A 14,434-nucleotide genomic window follows, 5' to 3' on the forward strand; every position below is an offset into this window, starting at 1 on the left:
TGTAAGAATGCCACTTGGCTTGTTTAAGGGACCTCTTAAGAAGCAGACAGAGACAAAGCAGTTTTGCAGGATTCTTTCTCTCTTGCATAAACTGTGTGGTGTCTGTTCAGTTTAGATTAAATCATTTGCTAACAGCTACACCTTCTAAAACAAAAATAGTTTTATCAGACAATTCTTTGAAAATGTCAGCTTGAATAATTTATGCTTTTTTGTATTTATTATTATTACTGTGTGATATCAACAGGTTGTGTAAAAAATAATGTGGGTAGGTTTTGAAGAGATACCCCCACACCAATTCCACTGGGCTAAGAAGCCAAAAGAAAGTCCATATGAGATACAGTACATGCAAAAATATTCTCTTTAATTAAGACATGAGTGGTCAAAAATATAGGTGCTCACAGTGCAAAAAGGGGCAGGTTTAAAGTCCCTGACCTGGACAGGTTTCATAAAAACCACCCACACATCTCTAAGAGAAAAGGTCCAGTATGAATGAGGCTTTTGACATGTTGTCCAACAGTGACGTCAGAGGTGAAGACTGACGCAGAGCATCTTGTTATGAAATGTGTAAAAATGTAAACCACTCTCCCATGTCTGCAACCTCCTGTCCCATATAAAAGACAATACTGAGGACTGAAAAAAAGGATTATTGTGAACATAACACATATTTTAACATTTTCCCCATCAATCCCATTTGCTCTTTGTTGCTCTTCTTAACTCCCCAAAGTTATTTGTGAAATCTCATCAAATTAATACAAATTAATTAAAAAATTAACTAACAGATATTACTTGCCATCACTGAAGTAGCCCACTGAGAAAAAGAACCTTAGCACAGTGAAACGACAGAAGTCTAATACATGGGTCAGTTGTATCCTGTACTGAAAAATGTAAATTTCTGGGGGGCTTCACCTTAATCAGAGATGGTGTTCCGAGAATTCAATAAGTTTCCCTAAATGCGTTTAAAATGAAACAAGGCTTACAGTGACTTGATGTTTTTTTCTTCCATAAAATATGTTGATATTTAGACAACATAATGAGTATTTATAAAGAACTAAACCAAGTGAAATAAAAAGGACGATAACACTCCTTGATAGGCATTGCAATACTTCAGCACCCAAAACGTGAAAAGGAGAGTTTGAAGATGAGCTCAATGGATTACAAAAAGGAACACTGTGTTACATATTTTAGAGTAAAAAACAATAGCCTACAACAGGGGTCTCCAACAGGTAGCTCGGGAGCTACTGGTAGCTCGCGGGCAGGTTTTCAGTAGCTCGCCTATAGGTTGACCGACTGTGTTAAAAATAAAAATAAAAATCTGACGACGGTAAATGCACCTCTTCCCACTATTCATATATTTGGCCCATAAAAACAAGTATGAAGTTTGCAAATGTTTTCTTGGACATTGATGTGAATTTAAGATTATTGATAAGCATTGGCTTATTGCAATTTCACACATGTACAAAAAGTAGCTTCATTCAGCTGAGCTATGTAAATAAATGCAAGCGATTTGATGCAAGTAGCCCTTGGTCACTTTAATTTTTTTAAAGTAGCTCTCAGATGAAAAAAGGTTGGCGACCCCTGGCCTACAATATAGTATCACTGGAGAATACACTATATGCGATAGTAGAAATACCCCAGCTCTTAAAGGTTAAAGCACTTTAGCACTCCTTTTAGGTGTGGCGGTCACTTTGTTCTGATTATGTATTTTGTGGCATACTTACAATTTGTAAGTAGGTCAGAGTCATTTTATGAAAATGTTCTGTGTATCATTTTCTATTTTTCATATAATAATAATAATGATAATAATAATAATAATAATAATAATAATAATAATAATAATAATAATGATAATAATGATAATAATAATAATAATAATAATAAGCAAAGTGTCTGTATGATTATATATTTTTTTATGTCATTAACATTTTATAACAATTTGGTAAATAAAAAGTATAGTCTACTGGTGTAATTTATTATTATTTAGATTTAACGCAGAAAAACCATTGGACAACAATGTAACCGATGACATGATGAGTGAAGCTGAAGACACAGTGCAGGAGACAGTGTCATGTGACAGTGCTGCTATGGGTGGTCCCATGAGACATTTTGGCTCTCGGGATACTACTGGCCCTGAGCCATCATGGCCTGTAAACAACAACAGCTTCAAGTTGAAGTAAACTAGATCCGAGTGTCGACTTGTCTGGAGCTCGTCTGCTCTCAACGACTAAAATAAAGTGCTTTCCCACAATGCGTCGAAGGTGTGTCTGGTAAGTTATTCCAACCTTCAAACGACCATGAGCTATTTAGTCAACAACCACTTCTTCAGACTGTCGCCGCGGTCCGTGCGTTTGGCTAATCCTAGCCATATTGGCTAAGTTGGCTTTAATCGCAGCTAAGAAGCTAATCCTAGCTAGCTGGAAAACATTACGTTATTTGTCCGGATTTGCCGGAGTTGTTCGATGGCCATCGCATTATCAAGATCCACATTTCTCGGTGACTATCGTGGTGTTTTAATTTTGAAGTTTCAAGAGGATTTAGTAATGACAGTATTCGTCAGACATTTGGCACTGAAGCTAATGTAAGCTAGTTGTTGCTAGGGTAGCGTTTACAGCTAGCTAACTAGCTAACCGTAAACGCTACCCTGTGCATTGCTTCACCGCTAAGATCCGACCTTCATTTATATTTTATTTATTGATGATTTGGTGATTAATACGTGTGTTTCTGTCTGAATTCAGAGCTTTACAGATAGCGGGGCTTAGTTCTGTTTTTCAAAGTTACTGCGTAGCGTTAGCATCATTTAGCAAACGTGTTAGGTTTTTTAATGCCAACACGGGTTTGTAGACATTAAGACATCGCAGACTATAATATGTTCTTATATGTTGTTCTCGCACCAGACGTATTCTGGTTTGTCGTTTCCTTTTTTTTTTTACATGATTGAGACTGATAGTTGTAATTTACGGGGGCTTCAATGTAACTTATGGTTCAAAACACATCCGTCCATTAAATCGACAATGTTGTGTTTCTGGTTTATGTTTATAAAATGTTTAGTTAACCATCTGTTTTAGTGTCTTTTATTTGTAGCGTTGACCTATCCACACACGATGAAGTTACAATTTTAGCTATTAAAACCAGCAAAGCAAAATCCTCTAAGAGTAATTGAAACCAGACAGTAAAAAGCGGCTTTGCTTGAAAATCCAAGTTAATGAATTATTTAAATAAAGATAGCAATAATCTCCTCCGCAGCTACCTGCAATCACTTTTAATTACTGCAAACACACATGTCCGATTTAAACTCAAGTAGATTTTTTTTTTTTTTTTTTAATGTGTCCCCCTCAGATTGATCTCCTTCAGACGGGTCGTCATCCTCTCCACTGGGTAGCTCACTCGCCATGTCCTCACAGCAACCTAACAGCTCAGCCTCCAACAGCCCCACAAACATCTTGGGTTCTCCGTTCTCAGTTCTCAGTCCTTCTCTTAACTCCCCCGTGGTCTCCCCCTCTCTTGGATTTGGACCCATCAGCAACAGCCAGGTATCAGACACTCACCCACAAAGCAGTATTGTACAAAATGTGCATAGTGCATCGCAAAAGATGGGGTACAACATTTGGTGCACGCAAACTTGGGACTTTGATACAAAATAGTTTTTACTGTATAGTGTTTTTAAATACGATGTAACTAATAAGGAAAGTTAACAAAAAGCAGTATTGTTGTTACACATGCATTTTCAACAAAATACAACATTGTTTTTAGTTTTTGTTGTTGTAATATGTTTGCAGATCTCTTCGTCGGCACCCATATCAGGGATGCACTCAATCAGCAGCTCTGAAGATATCAAACCTCCTTTTGGCCTGAGGCCCATGACACCTCACAGCCCTGGAATAATGTTGTCTCAGAAACGCATGTGTGTCATCTGTGGAGACCGATCTTCTGGTGAGTTGGTGCACTGAGAGCTGGATCGGCAGCAGTAAAACATCACTTTTACTCGGTGCCAATTTTAATGTCAGATGTTGTTCTCCTGTGTTTCATTAGCATTTATCTCTGTTGCTAATAAAACACTTAATGTGTGTCAGGCTGTTGTATTCATTTTAAGTTATTTTTGAATACTACGTCAGCCTCTAACTTGTTGTTATTTGTTTAATTTTACAGGCAAGCACTATGGAGTTTACAGCTGTGAGGGTTGCAAAGGTTTCTTCAAACGTACAGTGCGAAAAGACCTAAGTTACACCTGCAGGGACAACAAAGAGTGTCTGGTCGACAAACGCCAGCGCAATCGCTGCCAGTACTGCCGCTACCAGAAGTGCCTGGCCATGGGCATGAAGAGGGAAGGTATGCAGGAAACAGCAGTGGAATATAGTTTGACAATCATTTTGAGAACCTGTTTTGCGGGGTTTGACGAGGGTTTAGAATCACATTTAGTTGCAAGCTGTTTTACATGCAACTTTTCAGAGGGGACGTACATCTAAGTTTTTTTTTTTTTTTTTGCAATATAGACTGAACGCTGTATTTTTAGAATGAAACATTGATTGTAGTAAACAAGATTTCCCAAAATAATAAAGGTTGCAAAAGGAAGCCCAATTAATTGATTAACTATATTGGATTAGTGGAGTCTTTCTGGCGTAGCTGAGGTGGATGCTGGATAAGATAAACCAAAGGGTAGAGGAGGGTGTATTGGGGCTGGTTTATATAACTAACCCCTCTCCATCTCTTCTCTTCATTTTCTCCTATTCTGCCCTGTCTCCGTCTTTCAATAGTGATCAAACATGTAAAGGGGATAAAAGAAGATGGAAAAGATGAGGGATGGATGAGTATGTCATTGTAATCTTAAAGATATTGTATTTAACTGTTACTTAGAGAGTTAGCCTGTTGTGTTGCACATATACACATATGCACTAGGAAACGATGGAGGGTAAGCCCCGGTGTGGTGTATTGGCGTGTGCTGATTGAGTGCTTGTTTATAAAGCAGTCTATCATCTGTAGGTGTTTACTGAACTGTGTTTCAAATCTGATGGAGTGGATTAGTGTTGAAGCCACTAAGGATATAATGGACCACAGTTTAGTATTGCATGAAGGAGACATAGATATTATGTGACAGTGTATCTACATTGAGATTCTGACAACGCTTTTTATTTCTTTAATTTGAAGGAGCCATTGTTTTAAATAGACCAGCTGTAGCTCTTCCACTAAAGATGACATGCTGACAACATGGACTCACTCTTTTCTGCCATTAACAAACTTCACATGCCAGCCTCTAGTCTCCTCTCTGAATGCTGTTTAATGCTACGGTTTCATTAGGCGTGGTCAAAACCAATAGCCTTTGGTTGCATTGTGATCCTGTCTTCCATTATATAGTCATCAATGGTTAACAGGGACTACGTCTTTTCCTCACCTACCATTGTGGTTAGATAGGTATGGCCGCAATATAGGTCCTTATTTTTTATGTTATAACTGCTTATAAATACATCTCTAAATATGATCAAACCCTATCTGTAACCTGAACTGTCATTCTTTACCCTGCATCTGACAGGTAGCAGGTGTTAATTCTCTGCTGAATCGTTCATTTCATGCATGTTAGCTTCCTTGAGGGCATGAGAAACAAGTACAAGTTAATCCATGTGACGATGAACGTAAACTCATCTGATCTTTGTCATGACAGTTAAAACAAAATGAGTATGTTTTAAGACTCAAAGAAACATCTCATAATCAGTTCTGAGCTTCTTAAATCACTATCTTATATTCAGATACACACTGAGATTGGCAGCCCTACATTTCATATATTTCTATAATTGACAGCAACAGAATACAACACCTTCAAAATGTATCTCATCTGGCAAAGTCTCATTCACCATAAATAAATAAAACAACAACTCCTTAGGCTCTCCTAATCCCACCTGTATGGAGGCGGAACCTTTCAGTCAAACTATCAGTCTTCACAACCTAAACTCATCCCTTTTCTTTTGTCTTTTCCCTGAATCTTGTCATTTTCAGTAGTTTCCATCATCTCACTCTTTTTGTCCCTCCCACCTCTGTCTCCTTGTATTCTGTGTTACACAGCTGTCCAGGAGGAGCGCCAGAGGAACAGAGAGCGTGAAGGAGAGCTGGAGTTCAGTGTGGGAGTGAACGAGGAGATGCCTGTAGAGAAGATTTTGGAGGCAGAGACCGCTGTGGAGCGGAAGACCGAGCTTCACTCTGACGGCGGTTCAGCAGGAAACTCAGTGAGTGGTTACATCACTGCATCAATACAGTCATCGAACTAACATCAGCCTGGAGGGTTTCATGGCTCATGTTTATGGATCAGATTTATAAAGGATGCTAGATGTACCAATAAGTAATGGTCATGAATTGTTTGAATGTTTCAGCCCCACGATGCAGTGACTAACATCTGTCAGACTGCAGACAAACAGCTGTTTGCTTTGGTGGAGTGGGCAAAGAGAATCCCTCATTTCTCTGAGCTGCCTCTCGACGACCAGGTCATCCTTCTGCGTGCAGGTACGATCCAGAAGCTGCTTTCATCAAAGATATGCATGGGAGTGCTCCACTCACCCTAACACAGAACACAAAGATGATCTCCACTGCATGTCTTTGCAGGCTTCATCAGGGAGATAATGAGTAGCTGGAGAACTTTAGGATTAGGTTTGAGAGTAATAAGGATAAAGACCAATTAATTAGTCTGTGTGAATGTAAAGCCTTCATAAACAATTCACAAAGAAACTCCAATTTCCCACTATTTGTCAAAAGTTAAACCAAGATATATATTTATTTCCTCATTAAAGCAGGGATGCTGCTATTTGACCTTTTAATGCCCTTTCATCAAAAGTGGGAGAAATAGTACATACAAAAGTAGAATTGTAATAATAAAGATTTTTTAGATAACGTGAAAACTTTTACAGCTTTGGTATGAGGGATAGAAAAGAGTCTCCTACAGTAGGAGTATAGAATCACAGGAACTATTTTATAAAATGTTTTTGTGGTACTGCTTTCAACGTCAGGAAGTCGATCAGGAACGGTACCTCTTTCTTTAAAACCTGTTTTAGAGTTTAATTCCACCTGAACAACTACTGAGCAGTTTTTCACTGATATTATAAAAGACGTGATCTAATAACATTTCTTTCTTCAGGCTGGAACGAGCTCCTTATTGCCTCTTTCTCTCATCGCTCCATCGCTCTGAAGGATGGAGTCCTCTTGGCCTCCGAGCTGCAGCGCGACAGTGCACACAGCGCAGGAGTGGGAGCCATTTTTGACCGGTATACATCTATTGAGACACTCGATTTTTTCCTCATATGCACATATAAAAAACAAATTGTAACACCACTGTATAAGGTTACACTGTGTGTAATAACCTGCTTTATTTCATACAGGGAGAGTGTGCAGAGTGCAGAGGTCGGCGCCATATTTGACAGGTAATTTTACACTTATCATAATCAGTATCCTTGACATAATCTTGGAATTTAAAATAATGTTCATTAATCCATTCCATTATTAAGGGTCCTCACCGAGCTTGTCAATAAAATGAGAGATATGCAAATGGACAAAACAGAGCTGGGCTGCCTCAGAGCCATCGTCCTCTTCAACCCAGGTGCCTTCACAATGCTAATATCGAAATATGATTCATATTTCATTTGATGAAACAGGATCAGAGACAAGTGTCCTGCTCCTAATGGACATATTTTGTATCTTTTCTTGCAGATGCTAAAGGACTCTCCAACACTAGTGAGGTGGAGCTCCTCAGAGAAAAGGTCTATGCATCATTGGAATCCTACTGCAAACAGAGATACCCCGAGCAGCAGGGAAGGTAAAGCTTCTACTGTTACAAAGTGTACATTCATTTTACAACTAGAATGTCGGAGTGAAACATCAGGTGTGAATTGTTTATCTTGGAAAACTAAACATCATCATCTTTGCTGCACACAGGTTTGCTAAGCTCCTCCTTCGACTGCCAGCGCTACGATCAATCGGCTTGAAGTGCTTGGAGCATCTCTTCTTCTTCAAGCTGATTGGTGACACGCCTATTGACACTTTTCTCATGGAAATGCTTGAAGCTCCCCATCAGTTGTCTTAGATAGGAAATGTGTACTGTGGTTAGGTTTAGATAGCTGAAGTCTGGGAAGCTGGAGTGGGACTGGAGTGGCACTTTAAGTTCTTTGAAGATTTGTCAGTTTGTCTCACTGCTGTCTGCGTTTCACATTTAGTGCAACACAGATTTGCTCTTTTTGACCAAACCCAAGGCTTGGCATGATCGACAAGCTGGTGCTATATGTTGAAATGACTTCATGAGTAACTATGATTTAAAACAAAAAAAAAAGGTATTTTAAAAATGTAAACATTTCCATATTTCCCTCACAGGAGCTATAATTTGGGTATACACTTTTATATAAGCTTTTTAGACACCTCTAACATCCAGCTTCGGTTGTTAACCAACTGAGCCGATCCCCCACACCCTGTTTTTAAAACGAAACGAAGGCAGCCTGAATCATGGGTTTGCATTAAGGATGCAGTCTCCTTTTTCTAATTTCTGATACCAACCAGATCTAAAACTATATTATTGTACCAAACAGCCACTAGGAGCTGTGTCCGACAGCAGCTCTGAGTTTACTTGTTTCCATTTCAGAAGATTAAATCTTAAAAGTGACCCTGAGATAGATGACAAGTTCTGAGTTTAAAAGTGTTAAGTCTGACTTGTCTGTGTTGATTGAAGATCAGCTTTATGTGTCCAGTAATATACAGCTAGTGTTGTTTACTTCTTAGCCATTTTATAAATCTAATCACTTTGTGGTAAAACGATTGAACTGCACTGCACACTTGCTATGTTCTATTTCTAAACTTTAACTTTGAATGAACACCTGGCCTGTAAGCAGTCGGGTGTTTGTCTTTTGGTGCTATTTCAGATATAATTTGACATTATTGGTGCAGTTGCACACCAAACCACAAACCTAAGAAAATATGCAAAACTTATAAATCCCTTTGTTAATCTTTGTTAAAAAATGTAGCAATATAAAATGTAACCTGCATAAGAGCTTTCTGCCTGTAAAGTTATTCAGGGGTTTTACAAAGTAAATCATATCTGGTGGAAAGGGAATACTCCATTTTGTAATTTATCTATACAATTCTAAGGTACTGTGCAAAAGTAATTGTTCAGGGAACATGTACATTGAGAAAATTCAATTATGATCAGGAGAAGCAAATTATATAATTCTTATTATGTGCCCTTGTTTTTAGTTTTCAGCTAGGATAAAGCAGAACATGTCTTGGGTTGCACTGGATTTGCTGAGACTGTTTCAGCTGAATTATTATTTTTTTTTGTGCTTTTTTGATGCTCAGTTGTATTTTTCCGCTCCCCCCCCGCCCTTTTTTTTTAGGTAGCTGTCTTGTTCATTGTAATGTCTGCAATTAATTAAAAGCAAACCATAATCACATTTAGTTCCATAACACCTGTGGACATATAGGAATTTAAAATGAGACCAAATGAGGTCTGTATGATGGCCATGTGTAAACACCTGATGAGCTGTATTGGCGAGCTTGTCAATGACCTCTATGCTTTTGAACATAAAGTGACTCGAAGCATGGGTTGTGTGGACTGAAAATAAAGAGGCTTAAGTTTTTTGGTTTGTTTTTTCTTCCCCAAGAAGTGTTCAATGTGAAGCTTATTATTCCCTGAACAAAACAGATTTTCGAGTAATAAGACACATTTGAAACACGATGAAGGTTATTTTAATGAGCCTTTTTATTGTAGATGTTACATCGTTTTTGCCGTGGGGCACAGTTGCAGTAGAAGCCTTGGTTGTGTAGCACTTGTGTCCAGGTTCCACAGTGATGTTATGGCACAGGCAGCAATGTGTGTGTGTGTGTGTGGTGTTCTTGTTTTAAATCAAAGACAAGAAAATGTTGAGTGCAATGAATTCAAAGGCTTCTTAGGGGTTCACAGGCGAGCGGTGACGTTAATCACTGCGTGTTTCTACATGTTCATGTTACAGTCTGTGGACTCAAAAGGATTAATAACACGCACAGTAACCCTACAGCTCTGCAGTGAACCCTCCTCTGTATCAAGTGGAAGTCCCACCTTTTCAAACGATGCATGGCCTGGTTTTCTTAAATTATATTTAGAATAATACTGCTTTTAGTCTATAATACACTATCCTACACATGGAGCAAAACAAAGAACACAAATAACAATGTCATGACAGAAACATCATTTTACAGCCTTCTCCTAAATAACACATCTACTCTGTCTCGTTTATGACTAAAGTCAGTACAAACAAAACACGATGAGCTCCTCCCTCACTATAACTACTAAGCTGCATGCTACACACTGAGTCTAAGGTGCTGAAGAGGTTTCAGTCAATTCTAAACAAAACAACAAATGGACTGCTGGTCGGGATTTCTGAAGCTTTATCATGGTGCTGCGCTAGTTTCAATCAATGGCTATGTTTCCATCACAGTGAAAACTTGCAAGTGGATACATAAACCTTGACATGAACTGAAGTAATGCATGTTATGTTAGCTAAGGACATTCCAAATGACTTAAGCAAAATGAGCTCATTAATTGTTCTCAAACGGATGTACACGATCAACAAGTTAAAACTTTGGGCTCCTTCTAATCCACTTCAATAGAGATGTTTTTAAATAGATAAATAGTGAAGATTTTATGTGCACCCTTGTTATTTATTATCCTGTAACCCCTGATGTTCACATTCATAGTTTGGATTCAAAGTAAAAGTACTCCATATGTTTAGTTAATGACAGAGATCTCCAGTGATGCCGGCTGAACTACAGAGTCATTTGTCAATGTTCAACTCTTATTACACGTTGATCTCCACTACAGTGGAACAGATGCATGTTCATACTCTGCAGTAAGGCACCTGGACACAGCTAATGTGCACACCCAAATCCCGATGTTGTCAGAAAACCTTTTCCCGGGACAAGTTTTAAAAACACTGTTTTAAAACAAATCACAGCGCTTCTATAATGGTTGTTTCAATATGATCTTCTCACCCCCTCACAGACAGCACACCTGTAGTAACATTTTCTCCATTTGTCCCTGAAAACGTCTTAATAAATATCTGTCTTTAAAGGCACTCTGACATGTGCAGCTCATAGTCTATAGAAAATTAAACCACTAAACTACTAACTTTAAAACCGCTCCTGCCCTCCTTCTAAATTGTGAGAATAGGTCACATGATGCAACATGTGTGTGTTTGTTTAAGCTGAAAATGTTTGCATGATGAGTATGAATCTGAACTAGTGCTGTCACCAGTCTTACTGAAACTGAATGTCATATTTTCCTTCTTATACAATTGGACATTTGACAAAGCTTCAAACACACAACTGCCTGGAGTCTGCCCACTTAAAATAGACATTAAAATCTGTGCTACGTTTTATTTGCTGGTTAAAACTGTTGAGTATATTTTTAGATGTTGGAGTGGTTCATCAGTGTCGAAGGATTTCACATTCCATTGATATCCAACTTTTACATCCAGTGCAATTGTTCCTTATTTGAGCACCTTCTTGAGAAAAAATGAAAAGAAACACACAACTACAACAGTAGTATTAAACAGAAAACCCCTCTGCATAAAGCCATCTATTCAATAGATGTACAGTTTTCAATTCAATGTGTCGCTGAAGCTGCAGGGCTGACTCTGAACCCAAACAGCAGAGAGTTTAGTGTCTGTTTCACACTTCAAGCCCTTTGGATTCAGTCAAGGCCACAGAGGCTAGATCATACTAACCCTGACTACCCCTTTTGATGCCTTTACCCTTAAAAAAAACACACTTTTTATTGTAGCAATGCTGTGTTGATAGAGCGATTGTGATTTAGGCTTGTGGATGCACTTCATTGATGTTTATCCAGCAAAAGCAAAGCCAGGTGGTTTTGAACGCAGCTCCCCGTTTTATCCACTCTTCAGGAAGCACTGGAATCATGCAGAACACATGACTACAAAGTCAACTCATTAAAGCTAGGAGGATTTAAGAGCCAAGCCAGAGCGGAGCGGGTTGCCGGGTTGGGAATGGGCATTTGAGGGGCAGTGAACAGGCTTTCAGATGTCTTTCTGTCCAGCTCACACCTGCATCTCTGAACCGCTGGACAAGCCGAGTGCGTTCGCCTCCTCTGTTGTCAAACCGTTCTTCAGTGTCCTTCTCACTGTGCAGACAGGAAGGAGAAAATAAAGAGGAAGGGGGAGGAGAATGACACAATGTTGATGAGTTCTGGTTGGTGCATTAACAGTGTTTGACATGCGGCTGATTTTGCATGTGACCACATATCAGGCCATTTGTTGACTCACATGACTTTCGGTTGGCTCGTGATCGTCTCCTCTCCCGAGGTTGGGTCCGGGTGCTGGGCCCCTGAGTGGCTGACCTCACGATCCTCTCCATGATCTCGTCAGCTGTGTCGTCTGTGCAGTTCACCGGGTCATCACTGGCAGAGCACCATGGGGGAACGCGCCCTAGAAAAAAACAACAGGCATATTTACTGAGCCAGGCAGGTGACATGGATAGGCTTTGTATTTTAAAACGCACCTGGCTTTCTTTTCTGTGCAGCTGTTTTATAATGTCCGCGCATGTTTTATTAACTTGCATGTGTGTTTTAATTACAGGTGTATTTGATTTAGTCATCTGCATGCACATTATTAGTATTTTGCCAACCTGATTTAAAAATTGCCTGTGCATTTTATTAACTTGCACACACTTTTTATTTAAAGAGGATATATTATACCCCTTTTCTACCTGTTAAAACACTCCCCTGTGGTCTCAATGAAACATGTGCTGTGCTTTGGTCAAAATATAACATGAATCAAGCACCAGAGGAGGTTTGTGACCCTGTATAAACCAGAGCTCGCAGAACGCTCTGTTTTGGTGTGTGTGTCTCTTTAATTACAATGAGCCCACCCTGAGTTTTCCCGGTAGACATCACTCCTCTGTAGCGAGAATAAAACTGGCAGACCTGCGCAAAAGTTTTGCTCTAGGCTGGAGGTGGAGTCCATGAGTTGAGATACCAGGGGAGGGGAGGGGATTTTCTTTTTTTTACTAGAATCCGACTGTGATGTCACAAGGAGAGCAAATTTGAAACTGAGCATTTTTCTCTGTGTTGTAAGACTTATGCAGACCACAAACAAAGCTGGAAGTGTTTATTTCACATTTTGTGGGTCAGTAGACACTCAAGTTACCCAAATATATGTTCAAAAACACTGTCAAAGTGGATTTTTCATAATATGTCCCCTTGACATATTAAACTAATAAGACGATTTCCCCCTAGTGGCCATGTTGTCATGACGAAGCCCAAAAGTAGTTTTCTTTATGGCAAGATATTTATGGTATTCTGTCAAAATGTTTGTATAAATGTTCCACTCTAAACAAGTATTACCTTTGTTAACCTGTCAGGCAGACAGCTAGCATGGCTGATAATACCAGTCTCAGCGAATATCAGCTTCATGGTTAGGTGGAATCTATTCAGTGAAACTAAAAGCTCTTAGATAAGTTATGGACACCTAAGGATTCAAATATCAGTATATTTGATTATTGATGTTACAAATACAGAGTTAAGTTGAGGTTTATTACTAAACATGTTGCATGTTGTGAGACCGACCTCTGGTGCTGCTGGCTCTGGTGCGTGTTCGTAGGCCGGGCACCGTGGACGCCCCGCTTTCTCCTCCCAGCACACTGCTCTTCAGCACAGCCTTCATGTTCTCATGTTCAGCTGCATCTTCAGCGTACTGGATCCCCTGAGGCTGGCTCTCCTGCGCCTCTGATGCGGCACTGCCAAATTTCCCACTCTGGAGGAGGGGAGGGACACAGGATTAGATATCAGATGTTTTATTAGCAGGAGACAGTAACACTCCACTGACCAAATTCACACTGTGGCATATTTTTCTCTGACTCCACGCTCAGGGTGGGAAACTTAAAACTCTGTTACGTTGTCTCACTGTTTGTGTTCCGAGCTGTAGAACATATTAATGTAGAGAATCTGACGGATCATTCTCATTTTACTGCTTCCTGATTGAGCAACAAGTTCAAACAACATATTTTATAACTTGCAGACTTCAGTCAGGCGAATGCAAATGTTGCAAGCAGTTAGCTTCATACCAGTTAATCTGAATATTAGCAAAGAAGTGGCTAAAACCTTACATTCAAGTTTTTAGACTTCCTTTGCTTCACGTGTCAGCTTCAAATTGGTTGATCTAACTTGTTTTAACTTGAAACATGGCCCGATGTGTCTTCCGATGTTAACTATTTGTCTTTTCAGTTGCTGGTCCAACAAAAAACTGACTGCCAATATTAAACCCACATTTATACACCCTCGATAACATAAGTATGGCCTTATAACAGCCAGTGATCTTCTCAACCTGAGCATAATGTTTATATGTAATGAGTTTAGAGTAGTTCCTGCTCTGGCACTTGTGTGGTGTAAGTGAATGACCATGAGTTAAAGATTCCTATCAAACGTGTT

General features: G+C 39.3%; 2 protein-coding genes across 7 annotated transcripts in view; one reads left to right on the top strand and one right to left on the bottom strand.

The window, feature by feature from the left end:
* The first annotated feature begins 2,095 nt into the window (after positions 1 to 2,095).
* Positions 2,096 to 9,593, top strand: rxrbb (retinoid x receptor, beta b). 4 transcript variants are annotated; one of them, XM_061050763.1, is made up of 12 exons: positions 2,096 to 2,255; positions 3,334 to 3,527; positions 3,774 to 3,927; positions 4,144 to 4,323; positions 4,749 to 4,802; positions 6,049 to 6,209; positions 6,354 to 6,483; positions 7,112 to 7,238; positions 7,353 to 7,394; positions 7,479 to 7,570; positions 7,681 to 7,786; positions 7,906 to 9,593. In XM_061050763.1, exons 2-12 carry the CDS (start codon positions 3,387 to 3,389, stop codon positions 8,051 to 8,053), a joined length of 1,335 nt encoding a protein of 444 aa, XP_060906746.1. In that variant the 5' UTR covers positions 2,096 to 2,255; positions 3,334 to 3,386; the 3' UTR covers positions 8,054 to 9,593. The 4 variants fall into 4 exon arrangements, with proteins under 4 accessions (XP_060906746.1, XP_060906744.1, XP_060906747.1 ...); XM_061050761.1 differs by having other exon boundaries at positions 2,097 to 2,264; XM_061050762.1 differs by lacking the exon at positions 2,096 to 2,255 and adding an exon at positions 2,316 to 2,490.
* Positions 9,594 to 9,697: 104 nt separating this feature from the next.
* fhod3b (formin homology 2 domain containing 3b) overlaps positions 9,698 to 14,434 on the bottom strand; it is an 86,764-nt gene continuing 82,027 nt past the window's right edge. For all 3 annotated transcript variants that reach the window (XM_061050757.1, XM_061050756.1, XM_061050759.1), the window contains 3 exons: positions 13,574 to 13,760; positions 12,273 to 12,434; positions 9,698 to 12,130 (listed from right to left, as the gene is read on the bottom strand). In XM_061050757.1, the coding sequence (XP_060906740.1) occupies positions 12,048 to 12,130; positions 12,273 to 12,434; positions 13,574 to 13,760 (432 nt within the window). In that variant the 3' untranslated portion in view covers positions 9,698 to 12,047. The remainder of the gene's footprint in view (positions 12,131 to 12,272; positions 12,435 to 13,573; positions 13,761 to 14,434) is intronic.

Source organism: Labrus mixtus, chromosome 11 (assembly GCF_963584025.1).
Source record: "Labrus mixtus chromosome 11, fLabMix1.1, whole genome shotgun sequence".
NCBI lineage: Eukaryota > Metazoa > Chordata > Actinopteri > Labriformes > Labridae > Labrus > Labrus mixtus.